We start from the raw sequence: 17,701 nt of genomic DNA on the forward strand, positions 1-17,701 counted from the left end.
AAAGCTCACACAGATGGCCGAAATTACTTGCAGTGGAGTACATACGCCACGTGCTATCATAGCAATCATCATATTGCCCCACCATGTGTTACAGTTTTTCTAGCAATTTTCAAAATCAGATCAGTTTTCTTAGACGAATATCTCGCGGGTATCTATCTTCGACTGCGGGTAAATTATTAGGTGGCTCAAGTAGATTTTTGCTCGAACGCTCTTACACATCCGGTAAAAAAGATAGGCGGTTACCCCAGATGGGACTCGAACCCACAATCCCCGGCTTAGGAGGCCGGTGCCTTGTCCATTAGGCCACTGGGGCGGTGAAAACATGGTTGCCAGCTGCCATATTTAAACGTACCTACCCCCTCCAGTGTGCCCGTTCCGGCGGACAATGCGAAGCATAAAAACTTCTGCCCATCGAAACGCGTAGCACTGAACAAGAGGGAACATGTTTGTTTGCTCTCCGTCCTCTTCCGTTCCACTGCGGAACCGGCGCATTGAGAATCTAACAGGAAATAAAATTGAAGTCAAAACTGTTATAGTTCCTCAAAAAATGTATGTACAATTTTCAAAACGGATCATTAATTTTCACTCGTTTGGATATACATGTACATTCTAATTAGATCAATCAACTTGATTGGAGAATTTGATTACCGGCTGAAGTTTCGTACGGAAAACTTATGACTACTAATTAATGAATCTAAAAAATCAAAGCGCTGTTTTTTGATAATGACACTTGCTTCACAATCAATCAAAAAGGAACAATGGAACTAAAAGACTTTTCACTGACAAATATTTTGACGAACTAAATTATTTAGGCCAGTTTTCATTTTGGAGACATGATTGGAACTAGTTGGTAAACAGTTTTTTCTACACAGCATATGTGTTGGTGCATTCACGTTTCTTCTTCTATTTTTAGAATCTACAAGCAGGACACCTACTGGCAACCATGCGAAACTCGTGGTATGAACTGTGGTCGATAAGTACCACAGTTGTTTATACATTGCATATATGCAGGGGTATGGAAGATTTCGTGAGACTGATTGATGCTTCATTCAAAGTGACGGTTGACACATGGTTATAATTAAAAACGATTTGGGGTTTTCCCAACGACGAAGTAATCCGGCGCACAGTGCGTTGAATGTATGGAGATGCGGGGCAAGAATTTGAACTGGAAGATCAGGCCATGGAAAAGAATGTTGTTCTTGGTCAAAAAAGCTGTAACATGCATTAATGACATATAATATACTATAATAGCAAAACTGTCTCAAACGCCAATTCAATTATTTTCCCTTTAAAACCATGTAAGTTGTACTTTAAATGCTCATAATGACACAAGAAGTTATTTGCAAATATGTCACTTTTTACTCATAGCTGCAAAGGTGACTTTTATGCATGAAAATCACATTTTTCCAGTTTTAGGTTTGAAATCTGAATAAAATCTTATGAACTACACTAAAAAATAATATTCAAAATATTAACTTGCTATGGTGTAATGACGAAATGAGCCGGGATCACATACCGATACAAGATTTTTTATCCCTAATAACCCATTTTCATATTTTTGCTGATTAAAGGTATACCCCTTCAAATGGTCAAAAATTTCGAAGAGTTGTAGGCTGGTACTTTCAGACCTCTTAGACTACACTCTAAGAAACAAGTCTGTGCATAATTAAGAGTGAAAATCGGTGTAACTATAATCAAAGTTAAGTGTTAGTATTTCGGAATATTAATTTCATAATAAATTCAATGTGCCAATTCTTAAAATTCAAAGTCGAAAATGGCATCATTGTCCTATCGAATATACTTAACCAACCTTCAGCCATGTTCTCCTTTAGATTTTGATGAATAGATTCTTTTCAACCCTCTCCGTAGTACGTACTAGTGAAAAATAATGTTAAAAATATGCGACAAAATTCAGTTTCTTTTTTGTTACTCTGACAAGTGGCACTTTCAACGTTTGTCGTAATAGTTTAGATGCTTTGTAAAGCTTACCAATACTTGTTTCCATAATATATGCTATAAACACTTCTAGATGCAGGATCTAAAGCTAGAAGTTGGAAAAGAATATACCTGATTTATTCAAATAGCATTATTTGAGCGTGCTCTAAAAAGGCTAATATAAACACGTTTGTTGGAACAACCACTGGGCCAGCGGAAAGTTGTGCGATTGGGCACTCCCTCCGCTCTGCAGTACGTCAACCTGCTATCGAGATGTCAAACCTTAATGATCAACAGAATTGAAAACAAAAGTTAAGTAAAAAACAAAAGTTAAAGCACGAGTGAATTGAAAAACAAAATTATTGAATTTGCGACGATTTCTATTAAATCTAAAGTTTAATTGCTTATCAGAACGGTAATTAGATCTCTATACGCCTATGAATTACTATTAAATAAGTATGGACTAATTGCATTCTAAAATACCCTAATTCTACAGATAGCACTAGATACAAACGATAATCCTGTTATTATTACAATTATTCGATCAAAAGTTATACCGAAATGTAAGTTTCTCACAAAACAATCGTAATCGTTCGAATTTAAATCAAATAAAAATTTCAGCTTTGAAGCTGAGTCATCACGGCTATCAAAATCTCGGTGTTTGATTGAGTTTCCGCAATAACGTTATTATATAAGTTAATCTCATCGTGCATGAGTGACAGTTCGACACTATGCAGGTGGTAGTGTGCTTGGAAAACATGAGATTCGAGTGTACGAAAGTACGGTGCTGCCATCAGGAAAAAGTTTGCTCGATGAGTGAAGCGTCGAAAATTTTACCCGGCAAGGTATAGGAAGCGAAATTTAAAATGCTCATATAAAATTAACTACAATAGTTATTTAAAATCTTTTCAGTATATGTTGATATACTTTCGATTGGTTATACTATAGGCATATAATTTTGAGTTTTATATTTTTTTCTCAATATGCTACTGATTCTATAGTTGATCAATAGTCTAACCCCGTACACTTAACAGAATTTAACTAAAAAGGGTTTTGATTTTTTTTTTACATTTTAAAATTGACTTCCTATACTTTACCATGTAAAATAATCGGAGCTTCACGCATAGGGTCAACTGTGGTAATTACCTTCGTAGACGCGAATTGAGGTCAGTTGAGAGAACATTGTTGTGGAGTAAAGATGTGTTGTGTGTAGCAGCGGAAGAATAATCAGCCGAATGTGTTTTCGTGATGCGGATACTACACTAGATACTTAATATCTCCGAGAAAAATAACTTTAAATTTGAATTTTGTCTATAGAGCTACGCACTGTGCGGCGTCTCAAGCTTTGCGATTGATTCGAAATATTATTATATGTACTAGAAACTAGAATATTATTACATTATGATTCGAAATATTATTATATTGGCGTGGACATGCGCATTTGCGTGGGACACGGTTATATGAAAAATTTAGATTCTAGCTCTAGTCCACTTTTTGGATTTCATTTATGTCCCATAACAACTGTGCAAAATTTCAGCTCGATCGGAGAAACTATATGTTAGTGCCAGCCGTTCAAAGTTTGTATGGGAATAACTATGGGAAAACTTACTTTTGCAAAGAAAAATCGCCAGAGGCCGCCCATTGACCTTTATAAAAATTCTGAACACGGATCTCGATAGGTATTTCTAAGATGAACAACATTGCCGAAGACCGCAAAGCAATCCGATGCTTGTAAACAAAGTTATTAAGCATAGACTATTCGGAGATTTTGACCGATTTTGTTATTATTGTTATTCCTTTACGTGTTAATCAACGTCGCGTTGCCAATAGGTTTTCATTGAATAACTTTTTTCACAAGAGTCGGATTGTTTCGCGGTCTTCGGCAATATTCTTCCTCGTAAAAATACCTATCAAGGTCTGTGTTCAGAATTTTTATAGAGATCAATGGGCGACCTCTGGCGATTTTTCTTTGCAAAAGTGAGTTTTCCCATAGTAAATCCCATACAAACTTTGAACGGCTGGCGCGTAAATATAGTTTCTCCGATCGAGCTGAAATTTTGCACAGTTCTCATGGGACCTAAATGCAATCCAAAAAGTGGACTGGAGCAAGAATCTAAATTTTGTCCCACACTAATGCGCATTTGTTTAGCCTTTATTCGTTACTTTTTCCGTGCAGAATCAGTGAATTCCTGTAAAAAACTTTGCACAAATTCCCAGTGAATTTCTGGAAGAAGCTCAAGAACAGGCCTGCACAACCTGTTTGGCTTTTTTTCGACATAAATGGTTGGTGAATTCGCAAAAATAGTTCAATATGAGGATTTTTTACCTCCAATGAAAACTTGGCAATGTATCTAATTGATGCATGTATAATAATTCGATTTTATATCAAACACTGCGCTAGTGGGAGTTTAGTCAAAAAATTAGAGTGGCTCGCGGGCCAGACTATTTTTTGCTATTGCCTGCTTCCCTAGCAAAGAGTTTGATGTAAATATGATTTTTACACAAGGATCGATCAGATGTAATATCAAGCTGTCATATGAGGTAAAATCTCGGATCATTATTATAAAAGATCGCATCATTGCTGCGAACGCACCAACCATTCATGTCAAAAACAAGCGAAAAGGTTGAGCAGGCCTGCCCTAGAGATATTTATTAACGAAATATCTACTGATGGAATCACAAAATGAATCTTTGCAGGTTTTCTAGCAATGTCTTCATTTGATTATCGGGAGAAACTAGAATTGCTCTACGCAATTTCTTGACGACTCCTCGATGAAATTTATTGAGAAACCCTGGCGTAATGTTCAGAGCAATATATAAGCGAATTCCTGAGACAAAAAATCGAGGAACCCCCAGAAAAAAAAACTTGATTTATTGATACACTCAGTGGAAACCTTCCAGTTAAAACAACCTTGAAGGATTGAAGAAACATAATTGTTAGAGATTCCACTGGAATAATAGGGAATTACCGAATTTGAATTTAAAGCGATTAGCTTGGCTTTAATGGAGATACTTGTAATGAAAATACCTGGAGGAATCACTGGAAGTAAGTTTTAAAGATTTCCATTGAAGTTTTTTTGTTTTTTCGAGGATGGATCAATCCTCAACTCCTCTAAAAGCAGCTTCATTTTTTACCGCAAAAATATTCAATTCGCGATAACTTTTTTGTTTCTCGACATTACCACACCTTGTTTGTTTGTTTAACCATTTACTCACACCTTCTCAAAAAAAACTCTTCTATTTTAGAATCTGTGTCGATATTGATCATTGGTCATTTAGATACAAAGATATTTCAAAACTTCTTGGGGGACCGACGCGTAACCACCGTTAATTTCTCAGGCTACAAAATTTTAATCGTATTCGAATCGAAACAATATATTGATGAAAGTATGTTGTAATAAATGATGCAATTTGGTGCAGCCATCTTTGAGAAATGAGCATTTAGGTTTCTGGTACCACGCTGGCCAAATAAACATTTTTAAAACTTCAAAATAAAACAACATATTGTAATTTTCAGATATCTCCGAGAACTCTTACCCGATTTATATGATTTTTTCAGAGTAGCGCCTCATTACTTGGCATTATATAGTCTACATTTTACTTTTTTGACAAATTGACCAAAACAAAATGGCCGTCAAACTAATTTTATATGGAGAATGTTGGTCCAAGCATTTAGCATTACTTAAACAACTCTAGAGGAAAAGTAGTAATGTCTTGAACAATCACTCTTCAAATTCCTATGGAAATCTTGGGGGATTTCCATTAGCAATGCCTTGAGGATTCCCTGCAAGAATTTGACCACGAATTACTGGTACTATCTCTAAAAAAAATACTGAGGGAAACAATTGTAAGAAAAACACCCGGAAAAAAATCTGAAGGAATTTGTTTTGCCGAAATTCATAATTTTGATGCTTTTCAGGCAGAATTTGAAAATAAATCCTTATAAGAAATTTTGTGTTAATTTCTGGTGTAATTCCTGAGATAACTTCTAGAGAAACTCCTGAAAGGAATGCTTGGAATATTCTTGAAGAAACATTGAAGAATTTGAATAAAAAATACACCAGCTATTTTAGGAAGTGTCACTGAAAAAAATGAAAACTGTCAATGAACTTCTTGAAGAAATCTGATTCTCCGCAGATTGGAAAGTTACGGGAAGAATATTTGTAGCACTTCACTGGCAAACTATTGCCCAGAAATCTTTGGATCTACGGGAAGAAATCTTAAGAACAAATCCTGTTGGAATTTTTGAATAATTTTCATGAGAAATCACTGGAGATATCCATAAAAAATATCTGCCCACATCCACGAAATGGAGGAAAAAATGTTGATGATTCTTCCAAAGTATTTTAGAATAGAATTCCTTTAAGGGTCTTCTTAAACCATCTCTGTAGGACTTTTTGTAGTATTTTTTTAGGAGTCGCAGAAAGAATTTCTTCAATCAAATATCATCAAGGTTCGGGTAATTCTGAAAAAAATACTGAGCTGCAGAAAAGTGGTGAGTGGAGCATAGTGAAGCAAAGAAACGTCACTGGACACATAGAACATATGAACGCAAGATCATGTGGAATAGTTTTGAAGTTGTAAATGAGTAATTTTGCAGATTATTATAGAAATACCTTAAGGAACCCTTTGAAGATATAGACGATAAAGTTCCGTTGAGGTTTTCTTTTGACAATCCCTGGATAAATGCTTCATGAAAATCTAAAAGGGATATCTTTAGGAATCACTGAAAGATTTCCTTGTGGAGCTCCTGAAGGATTTCAAAAACAAATTAGAAAGGTTTTTTGAAAAAGGTATATGAAGAATGAAGAAAAAAAACATCTGTGATCCTTAAACCCCTCTTTGTGAGTAGTTTTGGGTCCTCAAAGTTTGACCAATCCTAGTTGTTCACCTTTGAAGAACCCCTAAGCACAGATAACAGATGTTTATACTAGAACAATTTTTTTTCTGAAAACCTTGCAAATCACTAGCGCCGCGACACAGTGAATTGCGTCAATCAGTGGTGAATATCAGTATCTTGAAATATTTCATATTCACCACTGACATCGTCATGGGAACTTAGCGGCGATAGCGCCACCACGATGTTGCTACTTGTGTTGCCAATCAAAATGACCATTAGGGGTCAATTTTGTAAATCGAGCAGATTCATGTGACTCGTCTGTAATCACTGTCGATCAAAGTAAGCATGTCTATTACAGATGTCACCCGTCGATTCCCATAGTAATTCAGTCACATAGAGTGACAACCGTCGAAAAACTCGAGTAACAGAGCCGTGTCGAGTGAATTTTTTGGTCGACAGTGACTCCAGTCGAGTCATTTTGATCGACTCGAGTTACAAAATAGACCCCTTAATTGTCTTACACAGTTTTACAATCGGACTTCAACGTCTGTTATCGTCTGTAATCGTCTCGCTATAAGCATTCTTACAGATAAGGTTTTTCGTGACTACTGTACTATACAAACCTCCAACTTCAGAATTCGTAGATATTTCATTTAATTTGGATAGAGTGCAATATTTTATCAACACGACAATTTCCATTTTACACATCTACGATGTTTGTGAAACATTTTTGAGACACGTGGTTTAACTTTCAATTTTTGGCCTTCTTCGGACAGTTTATTAAAGTAGTTATATATTGTTCCCTTCCTTCAATGCTACAACTAGATAACCCGACAATACGATTTTTAGAGTTCAATTTGTCGAATAATTAATCTTTATTAACTCTACAAGATAACCACAAATCATAAGCATGTGATTCAAAGTAAACTAGTCAAAGTTGACTTTTTAATCATATTTTCTGTGATTAACCATCACCTTGTGAAATGGTCAAACTTTCAATGTAAGATAGCTCAAAATTAAGATTTTCGAGTTATCTAGTTGTAGCATCAACGGGACGATATATACCTTAAACTGTGGTAAGTTATCGGCGCTTTGAATCATTTTTCTAACCATGAAATATTTCACGACGTGCTTGTGTTCACATTCGGATCAGCTGTGACTAGTTCACGTGATTCATTTTGTTCACACATGTGTTCATCGATCAGTAGCGCACATGTAGAAAATCCAAACCAAAACAAAAACACGAGGAAGTCCATGTAAAGTGCGATCGACAGGAAAAGTTTGGCCTAAAACAAGTGCACAACCATCATTTTAATATTTCTGCAAGCAAAAATGGCCCAAAATGGCAAGTGTGGAGTTTGTGATGAACATGAAAAGAAGTATAAGTGTAAAACCTGTGAAATACCTTAGTAAGTGAACATGAACAACATTCGCATCTAATCCAAGCGTTTACAAATGTCTAGCTGTAGTATGCCTTACTGTTACAGTTCATATATCATTTCAAGTACTTAAATATGTAACCCTCAACCACATCTTCTGTGTTCTTTATCTCGACTCAATATCTCTCTGTCTCCATGGTCCTTTCAATATCGAAATGTGGAGAGTTAGCTGTTTTTGGCATAAGCCCTAGAACAATAATCTGTAACTTTCCCAATTTAATGTTCTTCTACTCAGCTGTTCATTGCAATGCTATAAGACCCATCAAGAAACACCATGTGAGCCAACAAATGACCAGTCAACGGACGATCACCACAAGCCTTCAAAGGAACCGCTCTTCGCCACCGTAGACACAGTTGATCCAGAAAAACTAGAGCAATTAAGTACGTATGAAATGCAATTTTTAACATCCATCAGTGTAACTCAATGAAACTTTTTCAGAAAACTCGGAATCGCTGAAAAATCTTCTGTACAACCCTCATTTGCGAAAACTCCTGCAAGAGATCGACAGCGCCCCGAACGGGATGAAGGCCGTACGAGTGGGAATGATGGAGCCGTTGTTCGTCGAATTCGCTGACGAGTGCATGAAGGTGGTGAAACCTGCCACGGAAATGAATAACGAAACCTAGTATATTTTACAAGACTCACTTTGGCATAATTTTCTTTATTTTTAGCTCAATAAAACTTTGTACAAACAATACGAAAACAAATACTCTTTTGTGTAAGATTCCTACAGTAAAAGTAAAGCCAACAAACAATGCAAGATGCGCTGTAGAAGTTCCTGAGCAAAACCGCACCTGAACGGGTTCTCTCACAGTTCGAATTTGGAGGTCTGATCCGATTGCTTGTTCTCGGCCGTGTAGAGGAAGAGATCGTCCGGCAGCGTGCTCTTGTCCAGCTCCTCGGCCAGAGCATGGTAGCGCTGCCTCAGTAGATAGGCGGCGGCCTTCGGTTGCCGGTTGCGGGTGAAAATGCCCTTCTTGTTGCCCCCGACCCGGGTGTACGCTGTAAGACGAAAAGGAATGGGATTATCCTGGGTTTCGTCCCGGGGGTGCCGACCGCGATCCTTACTCTGAGCCGTCTTGAAGTCGGCAAAGTTCCACACGAACTCCCCGATGAAGAAGTTTTGCTTGCGCAGGCTGTCGAAGGCGCGGAAATGCCGGCTGAAGACCTGCGACTGGTAGTCCTCGGACCAGATGTAGGCCGGGAGCTGTGGGATATGGGAGTGAATCGAGTTAGATAATCGGATATTCTTATTGGAAGCATGCAATGAAATTCATAATCACCATGTGCAAACCCTCCATCGTATCGGCTCCATACTCGGACATCAAAACCGGTTTGTTGTGTTTGGCGTTCCACGATTGGGCCTCTTCAATGACCCGATTCGTTATCATATTTAGCTTACCAGCATTTGAGTACCATCCATTGTAGCGGTTGAAGCTGATAATGTCGAGGTGTTTCGCCTAGAATGAATGAAGAAGGCGTAAATTATTTTCATGCATTCATTTGTTTCGCGTTTTGCATCGAAATGAACCCTAAATGAACAGTAGCGCTTTGAACACCTTCATTCCGCAAGCAGTCGTGGCCGAGTGGTTAAGGCGTCTGACTCGAAATCAGATTCCCTCTGGGAGCGTAGGTTCGAATCCTACCGGCTGCGAACTTTTTTTTTCGTACGTTTTGCCAATTTCTGCACTGCTCATTGCCAATTCATGTGACATCAATGCACAGCAAACCGGAAACCTGGTTCTGACTTACCGCTCTATCATCATTGACTCCGACGGCAATGGCTGCCGTCACTGGACGAGTAGGATCCAACTGGCGAGTGTATTTGGCGACGGCTTCAAAATAAGCATCCGCTGCAAACAAAGCAGTGCGAGGCTCGTTCGCGATGGACCACATAATTACACTGGGATGGTTACGATCACGATGGATCAACTGCTCAATGCTGGATTTCTGTTTCTCCAGCAATATTTGCGAATAGTTCCTGAAGTTAGGAAACTAGGTTAGAGTCTATGCGATAAATTATTATCGATGATACTTACTCTGTATCTACACTGGGACATTCGTCAATTATCATAATACCATGTTCATCAGCGAATTGCATACTCTCTTCAGAGTATGGATAGTGTGATGTTCGGTAAGCGTTTGCGCCTACCCACTTCAGAAGATTGAAATCCTTCGTCAGTAATGCGTAGTCAAGACCTTTTCCTCGAATCTGCAAAACGACATTATCTCAATATTCATAAATAACAAAACAGAAGAAGAATACCCACATCTGAATCCTCATGCCTTCCGAACCCGCGGAAGTAAATCGGACGCCCATTGATCAACAATGACGTATTGGTCCACTCCAGCGTCCTTACGCCGACCTTCAACCTGTACACATCGTGAATTTCTCCCAAAGGCTTCGAAGCCTCGTTACTCTTGCCCTCCAACGTGACTTCCATATTGTACAAATAACCCGGCTCTTCGTGCATCAAATACGGCCACCATGGCTTCACGTTTTTCACTAAAACTACACCCTTCAGATCCGCCCCAGCAGTGCTGTCCGTTGCCACTACAGTTCCGTTCTTGTCTATAATCTTCACTGTCGCCTGAAGGTCGTGGTAACTACCGTTCAGATTGCTCTTTACACTATAATAAATGTGACCCTCGTCCCCGACCAGATCGGTGTTAACCACAACGTCACGGATGAACACTCGCGGAACCGTGTACAACATAACCGACCGGTGAATGCCGGCGTAGTTGAAGAAGTCGAACGTGTACGTTTGCACTAGCTCCACGCCTCCGTCTACCGGTTGATTCTGCACCTTGCCTTGCGGCACCGTAACCTGCAGCAGCACGTTATCGCATAGAACCGTGATCCGGTTCTCCGCACCGTACTTTAGCTCCGTCGAGATGTCTGCCTCGAACGGCAGATGCCCGATCTCGTGTTTGGCCACCTGTATTCCGTTGATCCACTGAAAAACATCCAAACCTTATGACATACCCCAAAAACGTCCATCACCCATCAACTTACCACAATTGTATCATAATGCACCGAACCGAACCGCACAAACACCCGCTGGTCCTGAGAGCCCCAGGATTTTGGCACAAAAAACTTCCGATCATACCACACCGTCCCCACGTGGTCCCGGAGGGAGGCATCTTCCGTCACATCGTTATAACTACTGGGCACCGGCATCTGAATGGTGGGCTTAAATCTACTTAAATCATCACTGAACCACTTCTCCCGCAGTCCCTGCGAGGGATTGTTGCTGTCCGACCGGACAAAGTTCCACATTCCGTCCAGCTTCTTGACTTCCCGCGTTTCCGACTCCCTGGAATTGTGCAATATAGATTAATGGAATAGCAAGTTGCAAGAAATAATAGCGAAGGTTCATACCGTGGATACAGCAGTCCCTCCGATAAGGATTCGTTTCCATTGGAAAACATGGCTCCGAATACTGAGTTTACCATGTAGCCGATCGTTCCCATAATCAGGAAGGTGAGAGCTGTGAATATAAGCAATGAAAAGTATGCATTTAATAACCTTATTTATTTATTTATTTGGAATGTAGGATTAACCCTTTGCCAACAAATTAATCTAAAAAAAAGACTTATAAAAAACCCACGGATACAACAGGACCACGATAATCCAATCTTAACTTATTTTTAATCACATTTGGCACCGTTTTCATTGAATTACGCTTTGTATCCCATTGAATTCACACATGAAACGAATCGTAGGCTCATGTATGAGGTAATAAGGCGTCCATAGTGGGGGTCGAAAATTCTGTGCTGGCGTAGATTTCAGGTGTTCGAGTTGAACTGGATTTTCTCTCTAAGATGTTCTCTTGTATGTCGTCCTGCCGAAAAGATTGTGAAGAACACTATGTCTGCTAAGTATTCAATGTCGCGTGAACATTTCCCGACCGCGGCAGATTTTGTAGAGCAAACTTCATGAACTTCTTTTGAACTTCATTCAAGCGTTGAATCTGACCGGTATATTGCGGCCTAAAAACCACACTAGCAAATTCTAGCGACGATCTTACAAGGCGTACCGTTTTGATTCATATTACGGACAGCTTCAAATTCACACGAAATGTTTCATTTTTTGCCGTTCAAAAGTTCTCACTTTTGAGGCTCGTTTTAATAAACATTTTCCATGCTAAAGAAGCTAAAGAAAAAAGATTTAACATGAAAATAAATGAAACTTTCTAAAAATAAACTAGAAATTTTTATATTTTTTCATATAAATTTTTTTTTCATACTTTTTTAGATTTTTTAATTTTTTTTCTGAAAAGTTGAAATCTTAAGCTTTCATTCCATGAAAAAAGATTGGACATCGGTCGAGCTGTTCAAAAGTTATGATGTTTTTAAAAATAAAAAATCTAATGCGCTGAGACCTACAGTGTGTGCCGATGAAAAATGACTGATTTTTGATTTAAAAAAAATATATATCTCTAAAACTTAAAAAATACATAGCTGAAAATTTGACAGTAAACGTAAAATTTTCTGAACTTTCAAGAAAAAATGAGAATAGCAATAGCTTCTTTGGTCCCGAGGCCTTCAAAACACGAAAAAACGGAAATCAATGTTTTTTTTTTTCATCAATAAAAAGCAATTTTTGTGAAATTTTATATTTTTTCTGAAAAGTCAAAATTTTCAGCTTTCATCTCGCCCAAAAAGATTGGAAATCGGTCGAATTGAACCGATGAGTTATGTTATTTTTTAAATAAAAATTAAGCAAAATCGCAATTTTTTGGTCACCCTATTTCGGAAATGGTCACCCTAATAAAAAAATCCAAAAACACGTGTATCTTCATTTCGGATAAGGAACAAAATAGAAAATTTTCACGGAATTCGGTGACCCACTAGATCGGTTTTTCATGGAATGGCTGTACGTATGTATTTACTATCGCTTGTGCCACTATAGGAATACATGTGCCTATAGTAGCACTATTTCTAATTTCTGTTTCTATAGTAGTCCTAGCATCACGGCGTTGGCAAAATACTAATCAAAACCGTATTTTTACAAAGCTTTTATATTTTTCCTTGAAAGTGTAGATCAAAAGCTTTCGTTTGATGTAAAAAAGTACTTAATTCATTAATTATTTCGTATAATAAAAAATAGTTTCTCTCAGTAGTGCTACTATAGGAACAATAGGTTAACTATAGGCGCAAGGGAGCTCAAATTTTAAGCAAAACTAATTATTTCGATCATTTTTTGAACAAAATCAAGCTGTGTATCAATGGTACTTAGATAAATAGCTTCTGACCTTCATGTCAAAAAATATTTTGAAAAGATTCATAGCAAAACGGCCGTAAAAAGCCACTAGTGCGACTATAGGGGACTGTCCACTAAGGGAACACTGACCCTATTTCGTATAAGAAAAAATAGTTTCTCTCAGTAGTGCTACTATAGGAACAATAGGTTTACTATAGGCGCAAGGGAGCTCAAATTTTAAGCAATACTAATTATTTTGATCATATTTTGAACAAAATCAAGCTGTGTATCAATGGCACTTAGATATATAGCTCCTGACCTTCATGTAAAAAAATATTTTGAAAAGATTTATAGTAAAACGGCCGTAAAAATATTGGCAACTATAGGGGACTGTCCACTAAGGGAACACTGACCCTATATGTACAAATTTTAACGTAAAAGGTGTCGCAAAAAGGTTTTAAACGTACAAACGTGGTAGTGATATATATGAAAAATAACATGCAATGCGTGTGTGCAGATTTCAATGCAAATTAATCTGTACTCTTATGTGACTTAATGTATGATAACAAAGCGAATTTGACAGCTGCTTCGGATTGATCCGACTTACTTTGTACGAGTGTACGGGACGAAAAGAAATGTACACATACTCATAAAATAGTGTTTTATGCGAGGAAACTCATCGATCAAATGATTTCATCCATCATGTAGTGCGGGTGTGATGCAATTTGTATAAATAAACGACTTTGTACTTAAACTGTTATGCGACTTCTGTTTGTCAGGGTTTTGACCCTTTTTCGAATTGAAATTCATTCATAAATTACTTGTTATATATGAAAAACGCTTCATCATGTTATAAGATCATTTTTCATTTGAAATTTTAAGCTCTATTCCCGTATGGATTTCTCATGCAGTTTAGAGGGGACTTGACATGATTTCTACAGAAATTTCTTCAGAGATGCATACAAATAAATCAACAAGTAATTAGTTCATTGATTCTTGAAAAATGTTCAAAACTTCCTCAAGATAATTCCCAATGGATTCTTCCAAAAATATCTACAGCACAAAAATTTATTAAATTTCTTTAGGAATCTGAAAAGAAATTAAAAATAAAAAATATTACGTAAGACTATTTTCTGGATTTTCAACACCCTCTTGCCTCCCCCATAGTTATATTTTTGCGTGAAAATTCAAATCAAACTGTATGGCACGTATCCACTCATAACCTTTTATGTAATTAATGGACGATTCTGAACGAAATACTCCGGTTTTCCAAATAATCCATTTTATTGTTATAAAATATAAAGATTTTTTTAGTGTTCTTCTCCACATTTTCTTAGGAATTTCTGGTAGGCTATAGGAATTTCTTCAGGACTTTCTCTAAGATTTTTTCATGTAATTCCTAATTGTTTTGCTCCTAACTAGACATATCAAGGATATCCTTCATCCATTCATCCAGAATAATTACATCATTCTGCCTAAAAAGCCCACCATGGATTCAACAGGTTTTTTTTCAATTCATCAAGATTTTTTTGAGAATTTCTCTAGGAAATCCTTCAGGCTTTCTCCCACAAAGTTCTCCAATAGCTTAAAGTGAAGATGATATGAAGCCAAACTTAAAATTTTCAAGGGTACACATCTGGAGAATCAAACAGCCGTTTGAGCTGAAATCTGGATTGATAAGTCACTAACTGTTAGTGACCAAACGATTAGATTTTTTACTTGAACGAATGTCCGCGAACATCCGTTTGAGTTAAAAACATGATCGTTCGATTACCACCAGCTAGTGACTCTTGAAAAAATGTGGTTTGGCTTCGATTCATCTTCACCTTCAGGAGGAGTTTTATCGATACTGCCAACATGATAGCCCAAAAAATTCTTTAAAGTTTGTTCCATGAATTCCTCAATGATGTTTCTAGAAAATTCTTCCTATGATTCCCTATGAAAAGATTCAAATTTTGCTCCAGTTACAGTTAACTCTCCCTTACTCGATATTGAAGGGACCATCGAGTTAGGGAGGTATCGAGTTACAGAACACAAAACCAGTGCAACTGCGATCCAAGGAACCATCGAGTTAGCCATGAAAACCAACTTTTACTATGGTTCTCTAACTCGATATCGAGATACGAAATATCGAGTAAGGGAGAGTTGAATGTATTTCTCAAGGCAAGAGCATCTTCAGGAACTGTAGCAGACATCTTTCTGGAGGAGACTCCTCCAGTACTTTCTAAAGTTGTGCCAATTCGCACTTTTTGGCGTTAAGATAAAAATAGATGAACTATTAATTGAAACAAACTAAGACTGTAATGTTAACGGTGGCAAAAAATAGGTTTTCTTCGTTATTTAAATATCCAACTCAAAATAGAAACCGTATAGAAGAGCTGCTATGTTTTCTATTTTAGAAAACGTGCTCTAACGTATACACAAATCGCATGGAAATGAAACTTCTGATAATGAAATATTTTACGCTATCCCTCATAATATAATCCAAACACTTTTCTGGAGAATTCCGTTTTTCTCACATCACTCGTAAGCGGACATTTCTAATGAGTCATGTGACATCGTCAGTCAATTATCGCTTCGAATAAATACACCAAGGAGAAATCAGAATCGCGCTTTTGATATACGATGGGATAATTGGATGATGAAATGCAGTTTTATTTTGCTGTAACAGTAATGATAAAAGTATAATATGGTAGTCGCACCGATTTCAGTTGGTCCTATTTTTTTTCAAACAAACAAAAAAATCTGTAAAAGGCTTGTTTCTATTTTTTTTTAATGATTCATTAAAAGCAACTCTGTCACGTGAATGTGATCCACGAAATGTGTTATGCTGACGTGCTTTTTAAAAGAACCATTATGACTACAATTGGTGCTATCGACAAACCGATTCCAAGTTCGCAATAAATCATGTAAAAGTGTCGACTTAAAAAAAATAAAATAAATATCTGTTTAGTAGATGTGAGCTATATTGGATCCACTGCAGGAAAGCATCGCTTTTCTAGACGAATCAAGATGATTCAAACATGTGGTCATTGTATTCATACTTTTGGTATTCCCTACATCACATTCAATTGAATTGATTCAACTCTATGAACATTTGTGGTAATACTATATAGTTCCACACTGATTAATATCCCAGGGATATCCATATCTGTGAGGTAAACGTATATTCACTTAGAAGACAGATGCTGCCCCTATCACAACTGAAGATAATTAACCCTAACGTTTAAATAAATAAATATTTACGAGTTTTCCTCCGTCGATGATCGACTCAGGTAATAACCGTAATTTCACGTGAATGAATAAACATGACTGGCAATAGAGCAGTGAAGTTACGGAGAAAACAAACGAAGTGTGCCCCACAGCGCTATGAAACATGGGAAATAAACTGAAAATATACTTTCCAAGCAGTATTATTGATACTTTGATTGTATGAGTATAGCGATTGATGGGCTTCGCAGAATCCTGTAATAACCTCCAAACAAATTTTTGAGCATTGTGTCGAAAACACTTAATTCCCTGAAGTGTTTCAAGCCAATCTAGAGAAATAGAGTTTTGAGCATAGCATAGACTGACTGTACATGCCAATAGTTTCTGCTCCATGATTCTCGGAACTGGCAAGAATAGCACTTCGATTGGGATGTTGCAGATGGGATGGGGAAGGAATATTAGTGTGTAACGATTGTTGCTTCTAGAGACCGAGAATACCTCTACATCTCCACAATCAACACGGGAAGTGTGTAAAAAAGAAAAAGATGTGGGATTCACCTTTGGTCGGTGATGCAATTTATGAATAAGGAGGAAACATATTACTCTCACTTAAAACTAGTTTTGCATTTATGTCTCGCGGTGGAAATATTTATTTAGAAGATAAATAAAGTAAGTCGAATTTCATAGTGTCGATCTATTAAAGGTTATTTTTAGCAATAACGAAAAAAAAGTACCGTAAAACGGGGTAACTTTGATAATGCGGGTAACTTTGATAGTGCGAGAACCACAACATATTAAACGAAATAACGAAGTTTCTGTTAATCAGTTAAGCAAAACAAATGCAAAAGTGAAGAGTATTAGTATGACACTTCATGTCAAAGCTATTTTCATTAGAATCAAGTGCATTTGAGGCTTTTTATACGAATATTAAAAATTGACACAATTTTAGCATTTTCGAAACGCTTACAAACAATCTGTTCTACGATCACTATTTGATGTAGTTTTGAATAGCTGTTCTACGATCACTATTTGATGTAGTTTTGAATAGCTGGCCACTTATCTTTGACAGC

The 17,701-nt window shown here is 37.2% G+C and overlaps 2 protein-coding genes and 2 non-coding genes across 7 annotated transcripts in view; 2 read left to right on the forward strand and 2 right to left on the reverse strand.

Moving 5' to 3' along the window:
* Nucleotides 1-240: 240 nt before the first annotated feature.
* Trnar-ccu lies at nucleotides 241-313 on the reverse strand. The gene has a single exon. It is a non-coding gene; the product is annotated as a tRNA-Arg (tRNA).
* Nucleotides 314-7,980: 7,667 nt separating this feature from the next.
* On the forward strand, nucleotides 7,981-8,942 carry LOC5566618 (zinc finger HIT domain-containing protein 3). Its single transcript, XM_001650949.2, has 3 exons — nucleotides 7,981-8,184; nucleotides 8,450-8,595; nucleotides 8,654-8,942. Exons 1-3 carry the CDS (start codon nucleotides 8,108-8,110, stop codon nucleotides 8,839-8,841), a joined length of 411 nt encoding a protein of 136 aa, XP_001650999.1. The 5' UTR covers nucleotides 7,981-8,107; the 3' UTR covers nucleotides 8,842-8,942.
* LOC23687932 (beta-glucuronidase) overlaps nucleotides 8,842-17,701 on the reverse strand; it is a 76,440-nt gene continuing 67,580 nt past the window's right edge. For all 4 annotated transcript variants that reach the window (XM_021855059.1, XM_021855061.1, XM_021855058.1 and 1 more), the window contains exons 2-9: nucleotides 11,598-11,706; nucleotides 11,232-11,532; nucleotides 10,486-11,172; nucleotides 10,255-10,427; nucleotides 9,968-10,196; nucleotides 9,499-9,675; nucleotides 9,284-9,422; nucleotides 8,842-9,217 (exon numbers count right to left, since the gene is read on the reverse strand). In XM_021855059.1, coding sequence (XP_021710751.1) covers nucleotides 9,024-9,217; nucleotides 9,284-9,422; nucleotides 9,499-9,675; nucleotides 9,968-10,196; nucleotides 10,255-10,427; nucleotides 10,486-11,172; nucleotides 11,232-11,532; nucleotides 11,598-11,706 — 2,009 coding nt within the window. In that variant the 3' untranslated portion in view covers nucleotides 8,842-9,023. The remainder of the gene's footprint in view (nucleotides 9,218-9,283; nucleotides 9,423-9,498; nucleotides 9,676-9,967; nucleotides 10,197-10,254; nucleotides 10,428-10,485; nucleotides 11,173-11,231; nucleotides 11,533-11,597; nucleotides 11,707-17,701) is intronic.
* Nucleotides 9,788-9,869, forward strand: Trnas-cga. Its single transcript has one exon. It is a non-coding gene; the product is annotated as a tRNA-Ser (tRNA).

The sequence above is a fragment of the Aedes aegypti genome, chromosome 3 (genome assembly GCF_002204515.2).
Source record: "Aedes aegypti strain LVP_AGWG chromosome 3, AaegL5.0 Primary Assembly, whole genome shotgun sequence".
In the NCBI taxonomy this organism is placed as follows: Eukaryota; Metazoa; Arthropoda; class Insecta; order Diptera; family Culicidae; genus Aedes; species Aedes aegypti.

What these genes read in the sequence shown, in the direction of transcription:
- LOC5566618 (XM_001650949.2), top strand. Translation starts at nt 8,108, where the DNA reads ATGGCCCAAAATGGCAAGTGTGGAGTTTGTGATGAACATGAAAAGAAG. An exon ending in AAAACCTGTGAAATACCTTA is followed by an intron (nt 8,185 to 8,449) that starts GTAAGTGAACAT and finishes TCTTCTACTCAG; the next exon opens with CTGTTCATTGCAATGCTATA. An exon ending in AGAAAAACTAGAGCAATTAA is followed by an intron (nt 8,596 to 8,653) that starts GTACGTATGAAA and finishes AAACTTTTTCAG; the next exon opens with AAAACTCGGAATCGCTGAAA.